The sequence below is a fragment of the Lepisosteus platostomus genome, chromosome 14 (assembly GCF_059453375.1).
Source record: "Lepisosteus platostomus isolate fLepPlt1 chromosome 14, fLepPlt1.hap1, whole genome shotgun sequence".
Taxonomy (NCBI): domain Eukaryota; kingdom Metazoa; phylum Chordata; class Actinopteri; order Semionotiformes; family Lepisosteidae; genus Lepisosteus; species Lepisosteus platostomus.
In genome coordinates this window covers 34,564,964-34,587,312 of record NC_142624.1, presented here as the reverse complement: position 1 = coordinate 34,587,312, position 22,349 = coordinate 34,564,964, and the positions used below count along the sequence as shown (strand labels likewise).

The window sequence follows — 22,349 nt, the reverse complement described above, 5'->3', positions numbered from 1 at the left end:
CTGGAGAAGCAGGGCTGTGCAGCCCTGCCTCAGGGCCACAGAAGAGCCCCACTGGAGTATGAAGACGGGAACCCCAGTGCCTGACCTCAGCGTCTGCTGGGTCTGTTCTGTATGCCTAAAAACTGCTTAAAAAAACTGGGGAAAAAAAGTTTCCCACATGGTAAAATTGCTCATCGAATCTGGGGTCGGTTAATGTAGAACTTGGGTGGAACCCACACTGGCCAGGAGGACCTGGATTGTGAGAGTTAAGAGACTCTGCCAGTGGCGTCAGGGATTGGATCAGATTGTATTTCTTGGTCTTGCAGAACAGGACCACGCTTCACACCGATCCTTCAGACTGCAGGGGACAGGGTGGCACTCAATTGTTCTGATGAAGTCAAAAACCATCTTTAATTAAAAGCTTTAAAACTAGTGTAAACATCCTTTGTCTAGTTCTTTTAACTGCAGGGGAAAACAAATTGACTAGGAGAGAGCTGTGAGAAAGTGGTGAGAGCTGAGGCACTGGGAGAGAGAGAGGGAGGCAGTGTGGGCTAGTGGTGAGAGCTGAGGCACTGGGAGAGAGAGAGGGAGGCAGTGTGGGCTAGTGGTGAGAGCTGAGGCACTGGGAGAGAGAGAGGGAGGCAGGGTGGACTAGTGGTGAGAGCTGAGGCACTGGGAGAGAGAGGGAGGCAGTGTGGGCTAGTGGTTAGAGTTGAGGCACTGGGAGAGAGAGAGGGAGGTAGTGTGGGCTAGTGGTTAGAGCTGAGGCACTGGGAGAGAGAAAGAGAGAGGCAGTGTGGGCTTGTGGTTAGAGCTGAGGCAGGGTGGTCTAATAAAGCCAATCTGTTGTAGATTCAACTTTTCAAATGAAAAAACTTACAAATTCATTTCCTACTTACAAACGAACAGATTAAATAAAAGGGTTAAAAAACACCAACAAAACCATTCTTAAAATCCAATCATTTTAATTTGTGTAAAAGTCTCCAAGCCTGAACACATCTTTTTTAAAAAAAGGAAAGAAAACAGTCGCAAATGGCAAGGAGGTCAGATCACCTGACATCTTACAGATATACGCTATGAAAATAAAACCCAAATTAAAAAAGAGAAAAACTGCATACAGGGCGACATCACACTTCAAACCTGGACAATCCGATGCCCTTGGCTTAGGGGATGGAGGTAAAATAAAAATAGGTTTATTGCATCTCACAGACTCACTTAAATCAACTTCCCATGGTTTACTGGGTCTAAAACTAAAGGGCTTTCTGCTCCCCACCCCAAAAACAGTTTCTCCAATGTGGAAAAGATTTTCCCATTTCGCTAAAACCAAATTTCCGACTGCTTCGCTCAACACCCAAGTCGAAAGTGAGAAGCCAGTCCTGTCCTACAGCAGGCGGAGGCCTGCAGCTCAAGATCCACCCAGCACAGACGCCACCTGCCTGCGGGTCTCCCCGTTTCTGCCCGAGACCGGCAGCGAGTTGAAGGGGGGATCCGTCGAGGCGTTTGCATCACCAAGGACAGGTCATCTGTGCAGCCAAAGCCGGCTGGTGTCCTGCATACCCGAGGGGCTCGGGTACCCCACTTTCCTCACGCCCACTTCTGCAGCCCGAGAACAACCCAGACCCCAGATTAAAAAACGAGGGGCTCAGTGGCAGAGGGGCCGACGAGTGTCGGTCGAAACAAAACGAGTTGCCCTCCAGCTACACTCCCGGCCCCCCCCTTACTGAACCCCGAATTCCCCGCTCATAACCCAGCCGCTCAGGCACCCGCGACAAGCCGCCCCCCCCCACCCCAGCGCCCTCTAACCCTCGCTGCCCTCGTCATCCTGCGCGGTGTAGATGGTCTGGTTCCTGCGCTTGATTTTTGGGGTGTTGCCGGTATCGCCGCTGTTCCCAGTCTCCCCGCTGGTGCGTTTGGGGGTGCGCAGGGGCGGCAGGGGCCCCCCCCCTCCCTCGCTGGGGCTGCCGTCTGTAGAGGGCGGGGGAGCTGGGGCGGGGGGCAGGTCGAGGGAGAAGAGGGGGACCTCCGGGGTGCGGGGGGAAGGCAGCACCAGGCGGCCGATCGCTGGGGGGGCCGGGCTGGTCTCCCCGTCCGCGGGCAGGCTGCCGCCACCCGCGGCCTTACTCTTCTCCTTCCCCGCGCCCTCCTCTTCCTCCTCCCACTCCTCCTCGATGGTGATCTCGTCGGGGTTGAAGGAGCTGGACAGCCCCGAGGAGTCAGTGGGGTACTCACTGGGCTCCTCCGCGCTGCCCGAGCTCTGGTTGTCCTCCTCCTCCTCCGACTCGCCCTCCCGCTCCTCGGTCGCTCGCCCGGCCTGCCCGGCGCGGGCGTAGATGTCCGTGAGCCCCAGCGTGGCGCAGAACTCCGTGGTCTGGGGGTTGAGGGCGTAGCAGGGCGGCAGCTGAGGCTGGGGGCGACTGGGGTCGTACACGGGCACGGTCACGCTGAAGTTCTCCGGGATGTGGAGGTCCCCGCCCAGCTCCCTCACCACCGCCTGCTTGGCCTCCTCCGACGCCGTGTAGTCCCACCTGGGGGTGGGGGGGGACAAGAGAGAGGGCGGCTCAGCCACACTGCACCCCAAACCAGAGAATCAGCCGCAGTGCGTCACAGGGGGGCTCAGGATCTGAGCCCTGAATAAATGGCGGGCTGGCAAAGGAGGTGAGACAGTACCGAGGTGATCAGGCAAGACAGGTAAGGCAAGCAGGTGCACAGCGATGCAAGATGGGAAGATCTGAAGGCAAGCTAAGCCCTTATGAGATCAGAGAGGTAGGTAATGTAGGCTTGGTAGCCATGTTAATGTGTAGGAAGGCGAGACAAAGCAGCTGAAGGGGCTGGCAAGGCGTGTCAGCTCGCGAGCGACGCCCCCCGCTGCCTCTCACCGGGAGTGCAGCCCGTTGTTCTCGGGGGTGTTCCAGTTGCAGGGGGTGCAGTTCAGGAGCTCGTCCGTGGCCTTCAGGATGGCCAGCCACTCGGGGTCGTACTCCAGCTGCTCGGGCGCCCCCGGGCGGTCCTCTATCTCCACGATCTGAAAGCACACGCAGGAGGCGCAGGGTTGGGCGGGCTCCACGCGGGACGGCGCCACGGCCACCGCCTTCAACAGCGCCGCCCCGCGATCAGACGAGGCCTTCGCAGCGGTCTCTCTCTCCTACCTGCAGGAAGTCGCGGTGAGGCAGGCACTTGTCCAGCGAGAGGAACCTGGTGGTCCTGGGAGGGGAGTCGTTCTGGGGCTGGGGGGGGGGGCAGAACACAGCCTGTCAACACGGCGGCTTGCTTCGGTCAAGACTTGACGGAGACTGACGGAGGTCAGGCCGCCGGCACGCCGCTCAAACGCAGCCCCGCAAGGGGCAAACACGGAACCGAGGCAAGCACTCCTGGCACTTTGGTCAATATCGAGATCGCGAACACGGATCCTCACCGACCGCAGACCAACGCGCTACACGACGAACCACCGCACACACACACACACACACACACACACACACACACACACTCTCTCTCTCTCTCTGCCCAGCCAGAGCCGAGGGCAATGCCCTGCTCCAGGTGCAAACCTGTAGCCCCTCTGCTCCCCGAAGCCTCGCTCACACCGGCTTGGCTGCTAGTAACTCACTGAAACCCAGCACCCCTTCCAGCCGAGTCCTACATGTCCTCAGGGATTTGGCTTCAAGGGCCTAGTTAGGGCAGCTTGTTGCCCACTCCCACCCCGCTCTGCGTAAAGAAGTGTGCTCCCTGTTCCCAAACGCAAATATAGACGTACTGAAATACACCTCCCCATAACTTCCACTGGTGCCCCTGTGCTGTGTTGCCGTGTATTTGGGCAGACTCTGTCAACCTCTTCCAGGATTGTACCATGCTTGCTTGACGTTCCTCTGCTCCGTGAATCTCCTATGCAGGCGACCACAGAGCCTTAGTTTCCTGTGCAAGATGGTCCGAGAGGGGTCGCCTGGATCGCCACCCGGAGCAGGACAGAGCCACGGCGCCCGTGACCCTGCATGAAGGGAGTCACCCCCCCCGCCCCCCCCCGCCCTGGCGTGCCCTGACCTGGTGCTGCATCAGAGCGGCGAACTTGACGTGCAGGTGCGCGGAGAACCAGTAGCTGGGCTGCAACTGGGCCAGGAGCTCGGCCGCCGCGGGGCTCCCCAGCGAGTTCGACTTCACCTCCGACCGCAGGAACTTCTTCTTGCGCAGCAGCTGCTCGGTGCTGCCGTAGTGGTAGATGCCGCGCGGCCAGTCGTGGGACAGGAAGATGTCGATGGGCCCCCGGATCTGCGGCAGAGTTCACGGGAAAGAGAGCGCAGAGGGTAAGCACGCCCTCCTGCTGGTGGGAGAGGCCGGAGGTTTGTTCGCACCCCTGTTCGCGAGCCGGCAGGAAGGCTGAGGGAGACGCTACAGGGGGGTGTAATGGGGTGAGGCAGGTCACCCGATGGGGGTGCATGAGTTTAAAAGAGTGAAGCCCCCCTCCCTCCCACCCACCCCCGTCTGATGTCTGGTGCCTTTTCCAGCACGTGCTGGCCCAGCCATGCAGCTAACAAAGCAGGAGCAGCAATCAGCTCCCCACAGTTCACCCCCCTCCAGCCTGCTGGGGCTCGGCTCGGCTGAGCTCGGCTCAGAAAGGCTGCCCCAGCCCAGGCACCTGTTTGAGCTTGAAGACTTCGATATTTCGGACGTGGTAGGCGCTGCGCAGAGTCTGCTGGTTGTATGGTGGGAACTCGTAGTGACCTGCAACACAAAGAGGCACGGAGTTGTTAAAGCCCATAGTCTGGCTTCTTTCGAGAAACATCTGGAGGAGAGCTTCAGATCAATAAGCTACTAATGACCAAAACGAGCCGGAGGAGTCGAATAGCCCTCTCCGGTTTGTGACACAACCCAGAACCCTGGCACAGCTCAGACAGCACATGAGGTGGGGTGTCAGATTGAAACTTCCCGGATGAAGGACCGAATCAACTCCATTTCCTTCCGTGAGATGGGCTCTACTGGGAAAGCCCCCGGTAGCAGGTGGGGAGGGCTCACCTTTCCGGTAGTCGTGCGACTTGAAGATTCCCGACAGCCCCCCGATCCGAAGCCCTCTGTACTGGACCACTCCTGCGTAGCCTGTGGATAGAGGGGAGTCGATCAGCCACCACGCACCATCAGGCACCTGGGCTTCCACACCCAATCTGGGCTTTCACGACACGCAGATCAGGACCCCTGTGACAAATTCAGAGTGCAAGAGACAAAGAGACGCAGTCGCACAGTAACACTGAAGCTGTGTGTAACAGCCCTGGAAGATACAGTGCAAGCCGGTCAGCACAGTACAGGTGCTTTAACAGACCACAGTCCAAACCCCACAGTGATAAGTGCGTAATAACACTGGTAGATGCAGATCCTTCAGCCACAGCGGTTTAACAGTGCAGACGCCCCAGTGGTATTAACACAGTGCAGTGCAGGGGGGGTGTGGCAGCCCATGTGCAGTGTGCCACGAAACACAGCCCAGACTTGCCTAGATAATAGATGTTGGGGGCCACCCAGCCCCCGTACGGCAGCTCCTGCAGGTGATTGGAGGCCTCGTGGTTCCCCCCGATGAAGATGGTGAGGATGGGGGCTTTCTTCTCTCCGGAGTAATACCTGAGAGACAGGGAAAGAGGCGCAGCAAGGAGAAAGAGCCCCGTTACAAATCTCACCGCCTTCTGGATCCATCCCTGCCTTCCACAGGGTATCCTACAGAATGATCTCCTTATTAATATCCCTACACTTCTATAACGCATTTCTGGACACTGCACTCAAAGCTCTTTACAGGTCATGGGGATCCCCTCCACCCCCACCAGTGTGCAGCCCCACCTGGATGATGCGCCAGTACTCTCCTCACACACCAGCTCTCAGTGGGGAGGAGAGCAGAGTGATGAAGCCAGCTCAGAGACGGGGATTATTAGGAGGCCGTGATGGGTAAAGACCAGGGGGAAATTTGGCCAGGACACCGGGGTTACCCCCCTACTCTTTTCGAGCAACGCCCTGGGATTTTTAATGACCACAGAGAGTCAGGAGCTCAGTTTCATGTTCCAGGGAGTGCAAGATGAATGCAGCACCTGTCTTGCCTTGCTGCCTGGGTCTAGACACACACACACACTACAGCACGTTGGCAAGCATGCATGAGGGGGCTGACCTGTAGAAGCCCTCCATGTTCCTGTACTTGGGGGGCACAGCCATGCACTTCAGGTCCCCCTGATTGCGCACGGCCTGGAAGTCCCCGCAGCAGAGCAGCAGGTCCACCGTCACCCCCTCCCGGCGCTCCAGGTAGCCGATGGTCTCGTAGATCTTATCCAGCTCTCCATGGCAACAGCCTTCCACGGCGATCTTCATCGCGCGGGCCCGGGCCGCGTCGCGCTCCCCGACACAGGCAAGCTCACTCTCTCTCACTCTCTCCCCGGCGCCGTCAGCCCCGCATCGGAAAGCACCCCCGCGGCCAGCGAGCGGTCTTCCCGGGCACGGCGAGGACACAGGGCCGCCCTCGGCGCTGCGGGAGCGCAGGGGAGGGACGACAGGGGGAGGCCGCCGGCCTGCTCTAAACCTCGTCTTCACAAGAAAACCAGAAAGAGAAAAAAAATCACTTTTCCACGTCAAGAGTCGAGTTCCTCTGAGATTTAATTTCTGCATCACGCCGATAGAAACACTGGAGCTGGCATTTGCCACCTACGGTATCCAGTACGTGAAGTCTCCTATATACTGTATAGATATGCTGTCCCCAACTCCCAAATAAGTTGTCTACATTCGACATAGCCTTTTTTTCCCCCTTTTTGGGTGCATCCTCGTGGCCTGTGTGCAAACAGCACTTCACCCTTCAGAGGAACCAGCTCCTAGCCCACATGACGTGTTCGCTGCTCGACACGGTACCCCTTCAAACAGCGCGCTTCTCCCGGCCGGAGAGCCGCTGTCACTCTGTCGCACACGCCTTCACGATTCCGGGGCGAAAAGCGTGCTAAACCGAAGCCCCGTCAAGTTGACTCAATCGGCAATCGCTGGTAAACAGAAGATGTGGTCAAACGTCATAACATTTAATTCACACGAGGGCTGATATAGCTGATTCCTCTTAGCGCTGCGATCTACCGACACTGTTAACACACTGCACCGAAGCTGCCGGCAGTGCGCACCTGGGCCCCTCTCAGGGCGCCCTCACACAACCCGCACCCACCTGGTGTAGGATCAGCGCTGAGGCAGCCGCCAAACCGGACTTCAGATACGTCCAGCCGGTCAGGAATCCCCCGCCACACAAAATAATAGCACCTCAGACCCGAAGCTCCCAGCCGCTACGCACTCAAAACATTCGCACATGCGCCCTGAGAGCGGCCCGCTAGTGGAGTAAATATATCCACCGTATCCGAAGGTTGCACTTTCCACACTGCTGCCTCCCGGAGGGACTGTACCGTAGACTGTTCCTTAGTTTGAAAGGGTAGAGTAATCGTCCGGTAGGTCTGCTATGTCGTGACCGCCCTGACAGATTACATTAATATCAATAGCTGAGCCAATCTTGTCCTGATTCAAAACGCTGCTACTATACTACTAATAAGGAGGCATTATTGTGATTAAGGGCACATGCATTATACTCTTGGTTTCTAAATGACCTGAGAACACAATAACCATTTATGTCAAAGAAACAAAATGGTATTGACAACGCTTGTAAGAATTAAAAAACGTAAAATTAATCAATTAGTAAATCTGTATTTTTCTTCGAAATAAATACCTGTTCTCATCTCTCTGACCTTGATTGGGATTTCTCGCTGATTAACTAGTTCGAGACTCCGCAGTGTGGAATCCGACAAAGCGAAACGCAAATTCAACTGCGCTTCTCTGAAAAAAAAACACAAACTAATTCCTCCTTAATCTACAATTTAACTTTCGATAATCGCAACGAGCAGGGAGGGTTTTCGATTTTAAAAAAAAACGGGGACCCGAGACATGGTCTCGACGGGTAGTTAACCCCCTTTCTGCCCCCTGCGTACTCCCCCCTACCCTCGCCCTGAACTGGAAGCGCTTTTTTTCCGGGAGGCCCAGCGTGTGGAAAGTGCTGCTCCGGTTGGGGCGCTCGTCAGGGGGAAGAGATATGGCGTGCCTGCTGGAGGCCCCTCTCCGTATCAGCGTGCTGTCCGTGAGTCTTACCCTCCGCCACTCTCTCTAGAAACGCGGCCCACCTGCTGGGAGCAGCCGGACCGAGCCGTCCTCCGGCCGCCCCCGTCGGTGTGAGCCGGGGGCCACAGTTACAGTTGGACCTGGGTACCGGGCAGGGGAGGGGGGTACGTTTATCGTGGTTATTTATGAGGTCCAAAACAGGTCGGTCATGTCTGTCATGATCCTCCGCCACAAACCCGAGTGCTGTGCCCGTCGTGGATGAAGCCTGATGGGTGTTTTATGGGCATAGGTGATGCCAGTCAGAAACAAACGGAACTTGTGCTCCAACCGTCTGCTGTACGGATAGTTGCTGTCTCTTGGCTATGTCTCTGTCTCCTGCGGTGTGTCAATAGTGTCTAGGCAGGCGGCTGAAACGGGTGACGCCCACTTTTTGACAAGTCTGGAGCGGATCAGGAGTCGGGGTCCAGGCGCTGTGTGAGCTCAGCACTGGGACCTGATGGATGTTTCCCGCTGTTTGGGGAACTTTTATTTAAAAAAAAAAAGGCTGGAGCAGGCGGGACACCGGCCAGCGTGAAACACCTGCGCAGCCATGCAGCCGGCACCGGTACAGGTACCGGTCTGAACGGACGTGAGAAAGAGAGCGGTCTAGCGCCTACTGCCTTTGCCAAGTGTGTTCAGGAGTCGGGCTGTAGCCCTGCTGGCGATCGCTGGAGCGTGTGTTGTAAGAGATCCTTACTGCCAAGGAGCAGCGATCGAGCGGAGTCAAAGTACCGAAGCGGACTCTGCTGGGGGCGGTACAGTTGTTACTGTTCTCACAGCAGCGACGACTGAACGCCGGTAGTTATGATTTATAACAGGTCGTTCTGAGCGAGAGCAAAGTTTGTCTGTGTGCGGTCTTGCTGAAATAATCAATGTGAACGATTTAAGATCAATCACCCGAGCACGCTCAGCGTTAGTGTCGCTAGCAGTAGCGCAGGTGAAGCAGTGTGGTTTCGGGGCTCCGGTGAAGTCGCTGCCGAGCGAGGGCAAGGTGAGGCGGCGGGGCTGGCCGGCCTCGCTGTGAGGGACGGTGACCGCTCTGCTCTGCTGTGGGTCCCGGTCCTAGTACTGGAGTGCCTCGGTGCTCTGCTGGTTTTTGACCCAGCTGGGCCTTTCATCACCAGTGCTAAACTGTTGCGCTTGCTGGATTAGTTTTCTGTTCCGGACGTCACCAGCTACACAAGCGCAACCTCAGCACCCGGGCCTTCGGGCAGTCCGGTCCCGATGTGCTAACTTATACATTGCTCATTTATTTCTGACTAAACTATTAATAGTTCATCACTTGATGATAGACGGACACCCCCCCTCCAGTCAGTCAGTGTTTTTCCTTCTGTTTAAGTCCACTTGGTCCTGGTTCAGCTCACACAGTCCTGAAACCCAAATTCCATCAGCGTTCAGGACAATTACAGCTTTTTAAGAGCTGAAGACAAATTTGGCAAAGAGGCCTCAAACAGGAACTTGAAACACACGAGCCTGTGAATAGGAGCGCAGGGCATCGACAGGCACAGGCCCTGCCCCAGAACAGCCTGTCTTCCAGCTGCTCGCTCCTGGTGAAATCGAGGTCTGGATGCAGAAAAAAAGTTGACTTAGACGATCAATGACTGGTAGCGGTTAGCCCTAGTAATGAACGGCCCGTTGGAACGAAAATCAGCGGACGCAGGGGTCCCCCAGAGTCCTCAGGCAGTGACCAGCAGGGCTCCTGGAGCTTTTCTGTCTGTAAACCAGTCTCATTTCAGTTCGCAAGTTGTGTGATTCGTGGTTGGGACTTTGCCCCCCCCTGGCATCGTAGCTATAATCCTATGAGCAGCTTTGCGTGTTGCGGAGCCTGATAACGGGTGAGGGTAGCGGTTTCTGTCGTCAGTCTTTGCTCACCGAGCGCTGGGTGGGAAAGCTTGTGCGCGCTGCTTTGTCTGAGGGGCCGGTGAAGCAGGATCGATAAGGGAGCCCAGAAGGTGCTCGCAGGAGTTTAAAATGTCTTTGAAAATGGGGAAAAAATATCTATATTTGGCATGCGATGAGTGATTGTGCTTTGTGTACGTGTCCCAGCTGTTGCTTGCAATGTCAGCTTTATGGGAGTGGCCATGTGTTTAACTGGGAGCAGTCGGGGGTCCGTCCTCATTTCCCCTCCGCTGGGATTCCCGGGACAGCTCCTTGTTATCCGCAGTGGAAACGAGACCAAGCCGCCCCCTGCTCCTGGCCGGCCGCTGGCGCTCGCTCCCGGTGAACGTCTCCATGAGACTCGAGGCTCCGAGGAGGGCGAGACGCCGTGAGCCTCCCTCAGTCTTCCTGCCCTTCAGCGTGAAGTCAGCTCCGCTCGTGCTGGGCTGACCCTGGGTGCGAGCAGGGCTGCGGAGCCCAGTTAGGGACAGGTGCATACAGCTGTGCACACTGCTGTGCTTTGTTGGGGTGCTCCAGCCAGGCTCCCCGAGAGAGTCCCGGGGTGCTCTGTGCTCTTGCAGTGGCTGCTCCCCGTGTAGCGCGGCGGTGTGCTGAAACCCTCCGCGGAGCGCCCCAGCGCATCTTTGAGGCAGCGGTTGTAACCGAGTTGGTGTTTCAGCTGGAATTCCTGTTTAGTTGACAGCACGTGGTGGGCTCCTGCGCTATAGTGAGACTTGGAATATGTAAGGCTCCCCTTTGGTTTAATCCCTTAATTGCTTAGTTTGCAGAAAGCTTCATGTTAAGGCGTAGCCAGTTCTGGGGTAAAGGTCTGCCTTACAGCCGTGCTGTACTTTGACTCGGTAGTATTTTCTGTTTCTCATCATGGGATCTGTAATCAAGTCATCATCTCTAAGACTTTAAGGCTTGGCTAGAGGGCAGCCTCACTGCGGTGATTTAATGCGTCCTGAAGACATGGGGCTTGACAGGGCAGGCATGATGGCCACACCCCACCTGGGTTAGGGCAACCAGGAGCCGGCGTGTAGAGTCTGGAGAAGCACCCTGTGAGTCTGTCAGCTTTCATGCTCCGGCGAGTGAGCTGTCCTTGTCGGTAGGAAGACTTCACCACAGAGCGATCGAATCCCTGCCTGGTTTTATGAGCGCTGCAGTCTTCTACAAACAGTTGGTTTTTTTAACTCACTCGTCTCCGTGCGCAGATGTGTTAAAGCTTTGAAAAATCCGGTATCCGATAGGGGTTGATCCTTAAGGAATCCCGCTTTGTAAGAAACCGTATGAGTCCTTAATGCTGGCGCTGCATGCTGTAGTCGGCGGGCCTGCGTGTCCTGATAAGAGACACAGCACCAGTGGCTGTGGTGGTTCAACTGTGGCTGTAAAGGGCAGTCGGTCAGATCAGCTAATGGGCTCCATGAAACATCCCTCCTCTTAATAAGCAGCTGATGGGTAATTTCTTCTCCTCAGTACCAAAAGCTGTATTATCCAGGGAGTTGACTTGCTTTTTACGTTCATGCCAGTAGCCATTTATGGGATGGTTTTGAAGGATCTCTAGACTAATTTAAAGATGGAAGTCTTTTCATGTCAGTGGGAAAACGTCTGGAGCTTTCTTTTTTTTTTTACCTGCAAGCAGGTCGGATCACCTGTGGTCCCACAGTTCTGGGAACGAGGTGTCCCTGAGAAAGGGATGCCCGGCGTATTCGGCTCAGGAAGAAGTTGGAAATCTGACACCTCTCTGGTTTCCAGTTGGACTGGCCAAGGAGCTGACTGGAGCGGACTGGCCTGTGTGTGGGCTGGAATGAAACTGACTCCTTGTTTGTGTCTGCATGTTACCCTGATGCAGGAGGTCACAGCCACCAGTCGCCATTATGTGGACAGACTGTTCGACCCTGACCCACAGAAAGTGCTGCAGGGAGTCATGTGAGTACCTCGCCGTGTGGGTGTCTGTGTGTGTGTGTGAGCACGCTGATCTCATGGTGCTTAAGCACAGCACGCTCTTATTTTTATCTCGGGCCCTGCTCTGCTCAGACTTGCAGAAGGGTATCACTTGCATGTCCTTTATTATGCTGCCGTGTTTATTTTTAAAGCACAACTTTGTCATGTCCTGGCTGACAGACAGAGGGGACGCAGCTCTTATGAACTCGCTGAGGCCCGAGTCCCTCTAAAGAGCTTAAGAACCGTGGAAAGGGACTGGACTGAGTCTGCCTTCTCCCATGTGCTCTGTGTGTTTGCAGTGACATGAAGAACGCCGTCATCGGAAACAACAAGCAGAAAGCCAACCTGATCGTCCTGGGAGCCGTGCCCAGGTACCCTCACCCTCCTCGTCGTGCCCAGTCGGTCTTGCTCCCCCTGTCTCTTGGTTCCGTTCTGTCCGGGGGATAGAAAGTGCAGAACTGGACTAAGTCCATTTTTTTTAATCATGCATAAAGAGACATCCAACACAACTGAAGAAAGTGTCAGTATAATGGGTTTATGATTAACTCTGTGAAAAGACCTGCTTGTAGTCTTTTCACACTTGCAACACCTTAGCAGAGGGTGTCCTCTGTACGTCTTGTGCACCCTTTGTTGGTTTCTTAATGAAACTAAGAGGGTTGTTCTAATTGTGGTAGAGTTCTCTGTACTGCCTGTTTTTAAGTGAATGAAACGTCAGAATCCCTGAGCAGGATTTGTCCTTTTTAGTGTGAAGAGATGCCCCACTGAGCTAGGACTGCACTCGGGGGGGGGGGGGGGGGTCCCCCAAGTTGTTGTACGCAGTGATAAGCTTAAGAAAGGAAATATAATTTATTAAGCTCTTTGTAAATTTTGCTAATGTTCTTTCTCCCTTTACTGTGAGGTTGAGAGCGGTCAGGTTTTTCCCCTCAGTTGTTTTATACACATCGATTTGGATCAGATTTCATGTCGTAAGTCCAGTGCACAGGAGGGAGGGGGTGATGTGAGACCTGTAGCTCTCTCGGCGCTGTCTGGGCTGTCCGGGGCCCCTGCTCCAGAACCTTGTCGTCTCCCCGTCTCTCTCTCTCAGGTTGCTCTACCTGCTCCAGCAGCCTTCCTCGAGCACGGCCTTGCGCGCCGAGTGCGCCGTGGTGCTGGGCAGCCTGGCCATGGGCACCGACAACAACGTCAAGTCGCTCGTCGACTGCCACATCATCCCTGCCCTGCTCCAAGGTACGGCGCCGCGGCCTGCCCCGGGCGGGAGGGGAGGGGTGGGCTCACCCAGGAGGAGATGGAGGACTGAAGAGCGCGAGAGAGAAGGGTTAAGAGCCCACGCGTGCGAGTCGAGAGCAGGGCTGGGCGGCCTCCTCTCTTCCAGCCAGGCCCGTTGGCCAGTCTGTCTCCATCCCCACCGCCGATGCCTGTCGTGGGGTTGCAGCTGCAGGGGTGACGAGACGGTCGGGGGGTATGCGGGGCGCGGGCGTCGCGTCCCTCTGTGTTGCGCCGCGCCGAGCCGCTCGACTCTCGACTCTCCCTTCCCCGCAGGGCTGCTCTGCCAGGACCTGCCCTTCGTCGAGGCGTGCCTGCGCTGCCTGCGCACCGTCTTCATCAGCCCCGTCACGCCCGTGCAGCTGCTCTACACGGTGGGTCCTCGCGCCCGCAGGGGGGGGGGGGGGGTGCCACGCGCCTCCGGGGGGCACCCCCGGCAGGCACTCACCTCGGCCAGCCCGCGCACGCTGGTTCGGCCTGTGGCCTGGTCTTGTCTGTCTTGAGTGTAATTGCGGACTGACCTGAATCAGCTGTTCCATGCTGAGGGAACGACAGTGATCTGATTGTTCCAAGTGAAAGGTTTTTTTTTTTTTTTTCTTTTTTTTTATTTTCCATCACCTGTTTAACTCGGCAGGGGCCCCAGTCTCACCCCGGGACAGCTGCCACGTGTTTCTGTGCTGAAGAGAGTCATGGCGTCACTTTCAGAAGGTCACATGACATAACTGCAGCCTAGGCCTTGTCCTAGTCCTTGAAGGTCCGCCCTCACACCCCCGCCTGCCCCGTGTGTCTGTCTTCCTGTAGGACCCCACTGTGATCCCGCACCTCATGTCGCTGCTGAGCCGGTCGCAGCGGACGCAGGAGTACATCACGCAGATCTTCTCTCACTGCTGCAAGGTCCGGGGGCCAGGGGCGGCTGTCTTTACAGGCGAGATCGTGGCTGGCTCCATCTACGATGCGCGCATTTCGAAGCCTCTTCTGTGCCTTTGTGCATATAGAACAGCAGCTTTGGATAATGATCAGTTCATTTGTATTTTTACAGCACCTTATATTCATGTGGAGTGCAGTCTCTTAAGAGATTTACTGTATAGTGACTAGTATATAACAGATTAATTGACTAGCATGTAGAAGACAACAGAGAGCCTATTATAAGAATTTTAAGCCAACCGGTTAGTTTAGTCTTTTATTACAATGAGGCTAATGAACCAATCAGCACTGAGCTTATTCATGATAAAGAGATCTGCCGATCATCTGCATCTATTGCGTAGATTAGAACATTCAGTATGCCAACTTATTAAGAAGTTGGCTCTCTATTTATCAAATTGTCTGACATCTTCCAGACCCCTGAGCATCAAACAATTTTGTATAACCATGGCGCCATCCAGAACATCGCTCACCTTCTTATCTCCTCGTCCTACAAGGTGAGACGCCTGCCCTGGGGTTCACCCCCCAGGTCCCTCGCTGGCTCTGCCTCGCTGTCCGTCTGCCTGACGTCTCATCCGCCTCTTTCTTTCTCTCCCTCTGCTGCTCAGGTACGGATGCAGGCACTAAAGTGCTTCTCAGTTCTGGCCTACGAGAACTCTCAGGTCTCCATGACTCTGGTGAATGGTGAGTCCCGGCGCTTCTGCCTCTCCGTACGTCCGTTTTAATTCTTGATCTCTTTGGTTTTTCTGTGACTTTCTCTCTTTCTACCCCCACAACGAACAGTCCTTCAGTTCTGAGAATCTGCCCTGCTGTGAGGATGAACCCGTATGTGTGCTGTGCACGGCTGTAATGCGCTCTCTTGTTATTGCAGTGCTGGTTGACGGGGAGCTGCTCTTTCAGGTATTTGTCAGAATGATGCAAAGGGACAAACCCATCGAAATGCAGCTCACAGCTGCCAAATGGTGAGTGGCTCCGAGTCGCCATGGTGTGCCTTTCCTCGCTCTCCTCTTGTTTCACAGAGACTGCTGTCCGTGTCTTGTCTTGCTTGCTGGGCTCTGGCAGAAAATGGTCTCTGGCGCTCTGCCTTTGGGGTTACTCAGCTCGCAGAGGCTGGGAGCTGGCTAGGAGGCCCTACAGGGGTTTGTAGCAGTAGGAGGTCATCTCTTGTCCTCCGCTGTGAGGAGAAGGTGTGTCCCCAGTTCTTTTCGGGGATCAGTATGTCAGCCGTCTTATTGCACCTACAGCGTAGCCCTGCAGGCAAGTCAGGATTGGTCTCCGCAGTGATAGAGCTTGATCCTTTAGTCAGTAGTGGAAGCCTCTTAAAGAAGGCGGCGCTGTTCACAAAAGCAACCGTCTGCTTCACCTGGAGAGGAAAGGGAGAAGAACATTGGCAATAGGCTGCGGCCGCTGGATTTCTGATGCAACCCCTGTGTGTTACTGTCTTCCTGTATATCTAATGATTCTCCTGCCCCCGTCTCCCACAGCCTAACGTACATGTGCAGAGCAGGAGCCATCAGAACAGACGACAGCTGCATCGTGTTGAAGGTGGGCGTGGCCCCCTTTTTATAAACTGGGGGTGGAAGTGTGTGAGTGTGTCCGTCTGTGTGACCTTCTGTGAGGGGTGTGGAGTGTGTGTATTCCCAGTTGTCATGGTGGAGTGTTTGTGGTGTGTGTGTGCGCACGAAGGCATGCGTCAGCGTGTGTGATTGGGTGATAACCTGTTGCTCTCCCGCGCCTAGACCCTGCCGTGTCTGGTGCGGATGTGCAGTAAAGAGAGATTGCTGGAGGAACGAGTTGAGGGCGCCGAGACGCTGGCATACCTCATCGAGCCCGACGTGGAGCTTCAGCGAGTTGCCAGCATCACCGACCACTTGATCACCATGCTGGCTGATTACTTCAAATACCCCAGCTCTGCTAGTGCCATCGCGGACATCAAACGGGTGAGGGAGGGAGGGGCGGGGTCCATTGTATGGATTACCGTGTGGTGCCTGCAAGAACCGCACTATTGTTGGGGTTAGAAGCAGTTTGATAGACTCTGCGCAGGAAGCTCATAACAGCCAGTGTCACATTTTTGTGGGTTTTCTAAAAAGCTGAACATTTCAAGTTACTGCACATTTAATATTTTACTGTAAACTCAAATCTTAATCTAGTAATTGTCCTAGGCAAGACAAAATGTCACATTTGTAAATCAGTTTAGGGCGTCATTAATAGCAGAGCTGGAAGGAAAACCTGAAGACACCAGGGCTGGGGACCTCTGGATTATTTCTTAATTGTGTGTTTCTCCCGTCCTCCCCCAGCTGGACCATGACCTGAAGCACGCCCATGAGCTGCGCCAGGCGGCCTTCAAGCTCTACGCGTCCCTGGGCGCCAACGACGAGGACATCCGCAAGAAGGCAAGTAGGGCAGGAGGTGGGGACTAGCCGCGTGACGGGCAGGCAAGAGAAGTCCAACAGTTAGTTTGGGCCTCCTCAGTCCTGGACTTCTCTTGATCTCTAGATTTATCCATCACGTTGTGCTGTTCAAGCCACGTTCTCCACTGTCTCTTGGTGAGGTGTTTTTATCTGTGTTCACCCCCCTGCTTGGGCTCCCTTTGGAGTGACGTTATTCACCCCACCCTGCTCGGTCTCTCTGCTGGGTGACCTTAGTAACCCCGTCTTCCCCAGCTTGGTCTCCTTGCGGGATGATTGCATTCACACCCTCCTGCTCGGCCTCACTGCGGGGTGACCTTATTAACCCCCTCTCCCCCGGCTTGGTCTCCTTGTGGGGTGACCTAGTTCACCAAACCCCCCGCTTGGGCTTCCAGAGGGGTGACTTCATTCACCCCCTCTCCCCCAGCTTGGTCTCCTGGCGGGGTGACCTAGTTCACCAAACCTCCTGCTTGGGATCCCAGAACTGCGTTCACCCCTCCCCTGCTCAGCCTTGCTGCGGGGTGACCTTATTCACCCCTCTGCACCCTCCCCCCCCCTCAGATCACCGAGACCGAGAACATGATGGACCGGATTGTCAGCGGCCTCTCGGAGTCCAGCATCAAGGTGCGATTATCAGCAGTCAGGTAAGCCCCTCTTCCAAACTCCCATCCAAAGAGGACTTAGGGGGCCAGGGACATCTGAGTTAATGCCGAAGCAGGGACAGTGGCCCACAGCTGTAGACTGTGTAACTGAGGAACAGCGGCAAGAAATCTATCACAAAGGCAAACACCCCATTAAGAAATAAAATCGCACGTTTTTTTGCGGTGCTCTCTGTTCATGTCTTCCTCTTTCACCGCAGCTTTCCTTTTCCACCTCCTCCTCTCCTCCTCATCCCTCTGTCCCTCCCCGCCAGGTGCCTGCACTCCCTGTCCCGCTCGGTGCAGCAGCTCCGGACGAGCTTCCATGACCATGCGGTGTGGAAGCCTCTGATGAAGGTGGGTGTGTGTAGGGTGGCCTTGGCCACAGGAGGCTCCCACACCTGGTGAAAGCACTCTTAGCTATTTTTGACCTTTGCAGTGGCCTGATTGTAGCAGGACCAAAGCAGTAACGTGGTGAGACCCCACTGTGAGTCTCACAGCTGCAGATTATAAGTAGGTGCAACAGCATGGCTTACTGCTACATGCAGCTCAGGATATCCCTGACATCTCTTTCTCCTTTTCTCTCAGCTCCTGCAGAACGCCCCAGATGAGGTGCTAGTCATGGCGTCTTCCACACTATGCAACCTGCTGCTAGAGTTTTCCCCCAGCAAGGAGGTGAGAGGGGGGCACAGCGCAGCTGAAAGCTTTAGGCAGAAGTCAAGTCGGAGGAGTTTTATAGTCTGGGTGCAGCGTTGGTCACTCTGTTATTGCTTTGAGTGGGTGTTTATGAGTGACCATTACTAACTGTATTGGAATCCTAGAAAATATGGCACAGTGCTGTACATAACATTTTCAGGAACAGGCAGTTACTTCTGAGATGTTGCATACAGCAGGTGTCTGTTTAAAAGGCACTCAAGCCAGGTCAGGATAATGGGTTTTTGCATGGGCCAGATACCATCAGATACTGCTGGGTTTGTGCTTGCTATTTTATTACTGCAGTTTTTATTATGCATCTCTATTAAACCTAGCTGTTTATAAGACCCTTCCTCCCACAGAATGGACACTGATTCTGTGCAAGATACTCTGCAGTGAATTCTGCCCATTATTGCAGTTGATGCATTAATGTACAAGTGGTGTTCTGGTTACTGTGTGTGTGTGCTTGCATTAACCCCTGTTTCTGGTGTCTGCAGCCCATCCTGGAGTCAGGCGTGATCGAGCTGCTGTGCAGCCTCACACAGAGTGACAGCCCTGCGCTGAGGGTCAATGGCATCTGGGCGCTGATGGTGAGATCATGCTCTCTGAACCCCCTGGTTATTTCTTATTTGGACTGGTGGGGGACATGGCATTTCACTTCTGTGATTCAGCTGCAAGCTAAGGGGGCTGTTTTCAGTTTGCAGAGCCTCCAATCCACTCCATTATGCGATTTAGGTGCCATCTGTGATTCTATAATTGCTAATTAAAGGATCGATATAGCTGTAAGGGAGATGGTTATATCAAGGTACACCAATGTAAATGATTGCAGGGGCCGCAGAGCTTAGTTCCTTAAAGTTTATAGATGTATTCAGCTTGTTGATAACAACAGTTTACCCTTTTAGATTGTTCAAGAATTGCATTCCTTTGTGTGGGAGGACCTCTGACATTCTGGGACTTTGTTGATGTGGATGGAGTATATCTGCACGTCTCCCACCTCCTAAAAGTCCCTCCCTCCCGCCTCCTGCAGAACATGGCCTTCCAGGCGGAGCAGAAGGTGAAGGGCGAGATCGTGCGCGCGCTGGGCACGGAGCAGCTCTTCCGCCTGCTGTCCGACCCTGATGCCAACGTGCTGATGAAGACGCTGGGGCTGCTGAGGAACCTGCTGTCCACGCGCCCGGTTGGTACCCCCACTGGGACGCTGGCAGGCGCCCTGACTGGCTCCACAGCAGCAGTGGAAGAGTAGTAGGGGTTGTGGGCTCTGGACTTCATGCCCTGCTGTATAAGTGTTTATTCTCCAGTTAAAGGATTATTATCTCCTTGTCACCTTGATGTATTCACTGAGCAACACTGCTTTAAACATAACCGACTGGCATGCTCGACTTTTTTTTGATGCATTCACTTAACCCTGACAGACTAGGGATAAAGAGACGCCCACAAGTAAGTGTGTAGCTTTGATGGTGGTTGAGATATAATTTATGAGAAAACTGGTTGTATTTATTATCCCATGCAGTGGGATTGACTTCTTAGTTGATTGAAAGGAAAAAGACGTTCCTGACCGCCGTCTTGCCTCTCTGCAGCACATTGATCAGATCATGGGCTCCCATGGGAAGCAGATCATGCAGGCGGTGACTCTCATCCTGGAGGGTGAGCACAGCGTCGAGGTCAAGGAGCAGGTGAGATGGAGCCCCCAGAAATCACACCTTGTATGCATCCCAGGTTTTGCAAGCTGAGGTGCCCATTTTTGTGCAAGTTGATGAAACAGAGGAGTAAGTATGTGTGCGTGCATTTAATTTTACAATTCTCTGCAAATTTGCTTCCGAATAAAGGAACAAACTAGAACTGCCTTGTCCTGCATGCACACAGGAGCCTGCTGTTTTGGGATTGCTATACAATCGAGAGTCTTACATGCGTATTTCTTAAGTCTTTTATAATTAAAGTAAAGTGATTGCGTATCCATCATGTTTCTCAGACGCTGTGCATCCTGGCCAACATAGCAGATGGAAACACGGCCAAGGAGCTCATCATGACCAATGACGACATCCTGCAGAAAATCAAATACTACATGGTACTGGACGAGCGCGTGTGTGTGTTCACGCAGGCGTGTACAAGTCCGAATTTCATTCCACACGCCTGCAAGCGACAGGGTGGCATTGTTATTACAACCAGCTTTTTCCATTGCTACGTTAATCCTGCATGATTATTGAGCCAGTAGGGTGCTGGTTGTAGCAGAGCTGTGCAATGGAGGGGATTGGTGGGGCCGGGAGTAAGGTCGCCCTGTGTGTCCCACCCTGACTCTCTCTCTCTCTCTCTCTCTCTCTCTCTCTCTCTCTCTCTCTCTCTCTCTCTCTCTCTCTCTCTCTCTCTTTGTCAGGGGCACTCGAATGTGAAACTTCAACTTGCTGCCACCTTCTGCATCTCCAACCTCATCTGGAACGAGGAGGATGGTGAGTTCTGCACGGGGGGTGCAAACAGCTCAGAAGGGGCCAAACCCTGTTTAACTCCTCTGTCACCTTTCTCACTCCCTTCCTCCTCCTCCTCCTCCTCATGCGAGTCCTCTGCCCCTCAGCATGTGTGCAGACACGGCGAGAGGGCTGTGATTTGGGAGTTGATGGCAGACTATTCTTTCTGTTCAGTGGTGTAGTCTTCCTCCTCCTCCTCCTCCTCCTCCTCCTCTTCCAGGATTGATCCTAGCGCGTTCCCTGCTCTTGCTCTTGCCCTGAATTGTCAATCGACCTGTTTGTCACACTCTCTCCCCCGCCTCCAGGCTCTCAAGAGCGCCAGGACAAGCTCCGGGAGATGGGGATCGTCGACATCCTCCACAAACTCACACAGGCCTCTGACCCCAACCTCTGCGACAGGTCAGTCCCGTCTCCCGCAAAGGTCTTGCGGTCTCTGTCGTCGCCCCGTGACCCGCAGGCGTGGTGCGAGGGCGCCGCTGATGGTGCCCTTTCTCTCTCAGAGCGAAGACGGCCATGCAGCAGTACCTGGCGTGACACGGGGGGGCCGCGCGGGAAGAGGCGGAAGTTGCTCGACCAGCGGTCGCTGGGAGGTCACAGAGAGGTCACCCTCGGTTTTTTTTTGCACAAGACACCTTGAGCTGTGGCGCAAGAGGCCCCCCTCCCTGCTCTCCTCCCCCCCCCAAAAAACCGCCCGTGCTCCCTCTGCTCTAGAGAGGCACTGTTCTCGAGGGAGGGTGGGATCTGAGACTCAGTTTTTTTTCCCTTTCATTTCCAACGGGAGATTGTTCTGTACTCCTCGAGAGCAGAGACAGCCGAGAAGGAAAAGGCAGGACGCGGAGAGAGAGTCGCCCCCTGGGGGCCTGGAGGGCTTAGTGCTGTGGACTCCTCCTGCAGGAGGGAGAGGGTGAGGGGCGCCGGGACAGCGCGAGGGGGAGACTGAGCTCAGCGCTCGGGACAATCTGGAGAGGACTGAGAAGCGGAGGATGGGTGGGGAGGATCTTCTCCCTGTTTTAATTTTTTTATTGTAATTATGGTTTTTCTTATTTTATTTTAAGAGGTTCTGGTAAAGTGAGAGAGGAAGTTTAACAACTTAAAACAACTGCTTAATTTTTTTTTGTGTTTTGTTTGTGGACACATACCTCGAAAATATATAAATATATTTTTTGATTTTTTTTTTTGTTTGTTTTTCATTTTCCTTTGTGTGTGAAGTATTTTTTTGGGGGGGTCCCGTGAAGACCCCTCTGGCGTTTCCTGGGAGGAGGAGGAGAGAGACCCAGAGGGCACGGCTGCAGAAACAGGGGCCCCCATGGGCCCTAGACTCCGGCTGCAAGCCCGCTGTGGGGCAGAGGGGCCGTGACTGAGTAGGACTGTTTATACCACAGGGGCAGAGAAGCTCTTTTGTTTTGTTGTGTTTTTTTTTTTTAAAGCAGCCTTCTCCTGCCATTTGAATCTTTTTGAAGCTCCAATAGAATGAATGTTTTCTGTGAAATATATGCAGACATGAACTCCAGATTTGCACACAGTCTTGGTGGTGTGTCCTTTGTTTTGTTTTGTTTTTTAAAGCCCTGCTGGATGAAGAAAGGGGGCAGGTGTGGATCTGCAGGGTGGGGGCAGGTGAAGGAGAGCCAGGAGGCCTGAACTAATGTTCACAAGCATTTCTTTAGGGTCTTGCTGCAGAACAGCTTGCAAGATTGGATAACAAGACCATCAAGCCTGAGTAGCGCAGCCATCTCATAGCTCGATCTTGCATGATCTCGGAAGCCAGTCAAGGCTTGCACCTGGTCAGTATGGCGATGAGAGACCTTCAGGGAAAACACATGGTGCTGGTGGACCAGTAGGGGGCGCTTTTGCCTTTTGACCAGAGTTTCCAATGCAATGCCTCGGGATAGTGACTGGGCATGCTGGGGCGAATTCCAGTCTGGCCTTCCTAAAGCTCTACTGAAGCCATTTCTCACTCCTCCGACTGAACAGAACAGCTGCCACATGTACAGTGCACTGTAAGTATTCGGACAATGACACAATTTTTGTTGTTT

General features: G+C 54.3%; 2 protein-coding genes across 6 annotated transcripts; one reads left to right on the top strand and one right to left on the bottom strand.

Moving 5' to 3' along the window:
• Positions 1-924: 924 nt before the first annotated feature.
• dbr1 (debranching RNA lariats 1) lies at positions 925-7,781 on the bottom strand. Of its 2 annotated transcripts, none has more exons than XM_088605849.1 (9): positions 7,688-7,781; positions 6,113-6,522; positions 5,453-5,577; positions 4,984-5,064; positions 4,607-4,692; positions 4,015-4,239; positions 3,126-3,203; positions 2,856-3,001; positions 925-2,504 (listed from the first exon to the last, which is right to left on the bottom strand). In XM_088605849.1, exons 2-9 carry the CDS (start codon positions 6,307-6,309, stop codon positions 1,778-1,780), a joined length of 1,665 nt encoding a protein of 554 aa, XP_088461975.1. In that variant the 5' UTR covers positions 6,310-6,522; positions 7,688-7,781; the 3' UTR covers positions 925-1,777. The 2 variants fall into 2 exon arrangements, with proteins under 2 accessions (XP_088461975.1, XP_088461974.1); XM_088605848.1 differs by lacking the exon at positions 7,688-7,781 and adding an exon at positions 7,139-7,563.
• Positions 7,782-7,806: 25 nt separating this feature from the next.
• armc8 (armadillo repeat containing 8) lies at positions 7,807-21,826 on the top strand. Of its 4 annotated transcripts, none has more exons than XM_088605844.1 (22): positions 7,807-8,092; positions 11,843-11,919; positions 12,234-12,305; positions 13,019-13,161; positions 13,474-13,571; positions 13,999-14,091; positions 14,535-14,615; positions 14,727-14,802; positions 14,990-15,080; positions 15,603-15,663; positions 15,858-16,058; positions 16,416-16,511; positions 17,088-17,170; positions 17,440-17,521; positions 17,753-17,839; positions 18,355-18,447; positions 18,885-19,034; positions 19,435-19,530; positions 19,827-19,922; positions 20,229-20,301; positions 20,622-20,715; positions 20,817-21,826. In XM_088605844.1, exons 1-22 carry the CDS (start codon positions 8,048-8,050, stop codon positions 20,848-20,850), a joined length of 2,022 nt encoding a protein of 673 aa, XP_088461970.1. In that variant the 5' UTR covers positions 7,807-8,047; the 3' UTR covers positions 20,851-21,826. The 4 variants fall into 4 exon arrangements, with proteins under 4 accessions (XP_088461970.1, XP_088461971.1, XP_088461973.1 ...); XM_088605847.1 differs by lacking the exon at positions 7,807-8,092 and adding an exon at positions 8,118-8,910; XM_088605846.1 differs by lacking the exon at positions 7,807-8,092 and adding an exon at positions 8,958-11,051.
• The last annotated feature ends 523 nt before the right edge of the window (positions 21,827-22,349 follow it).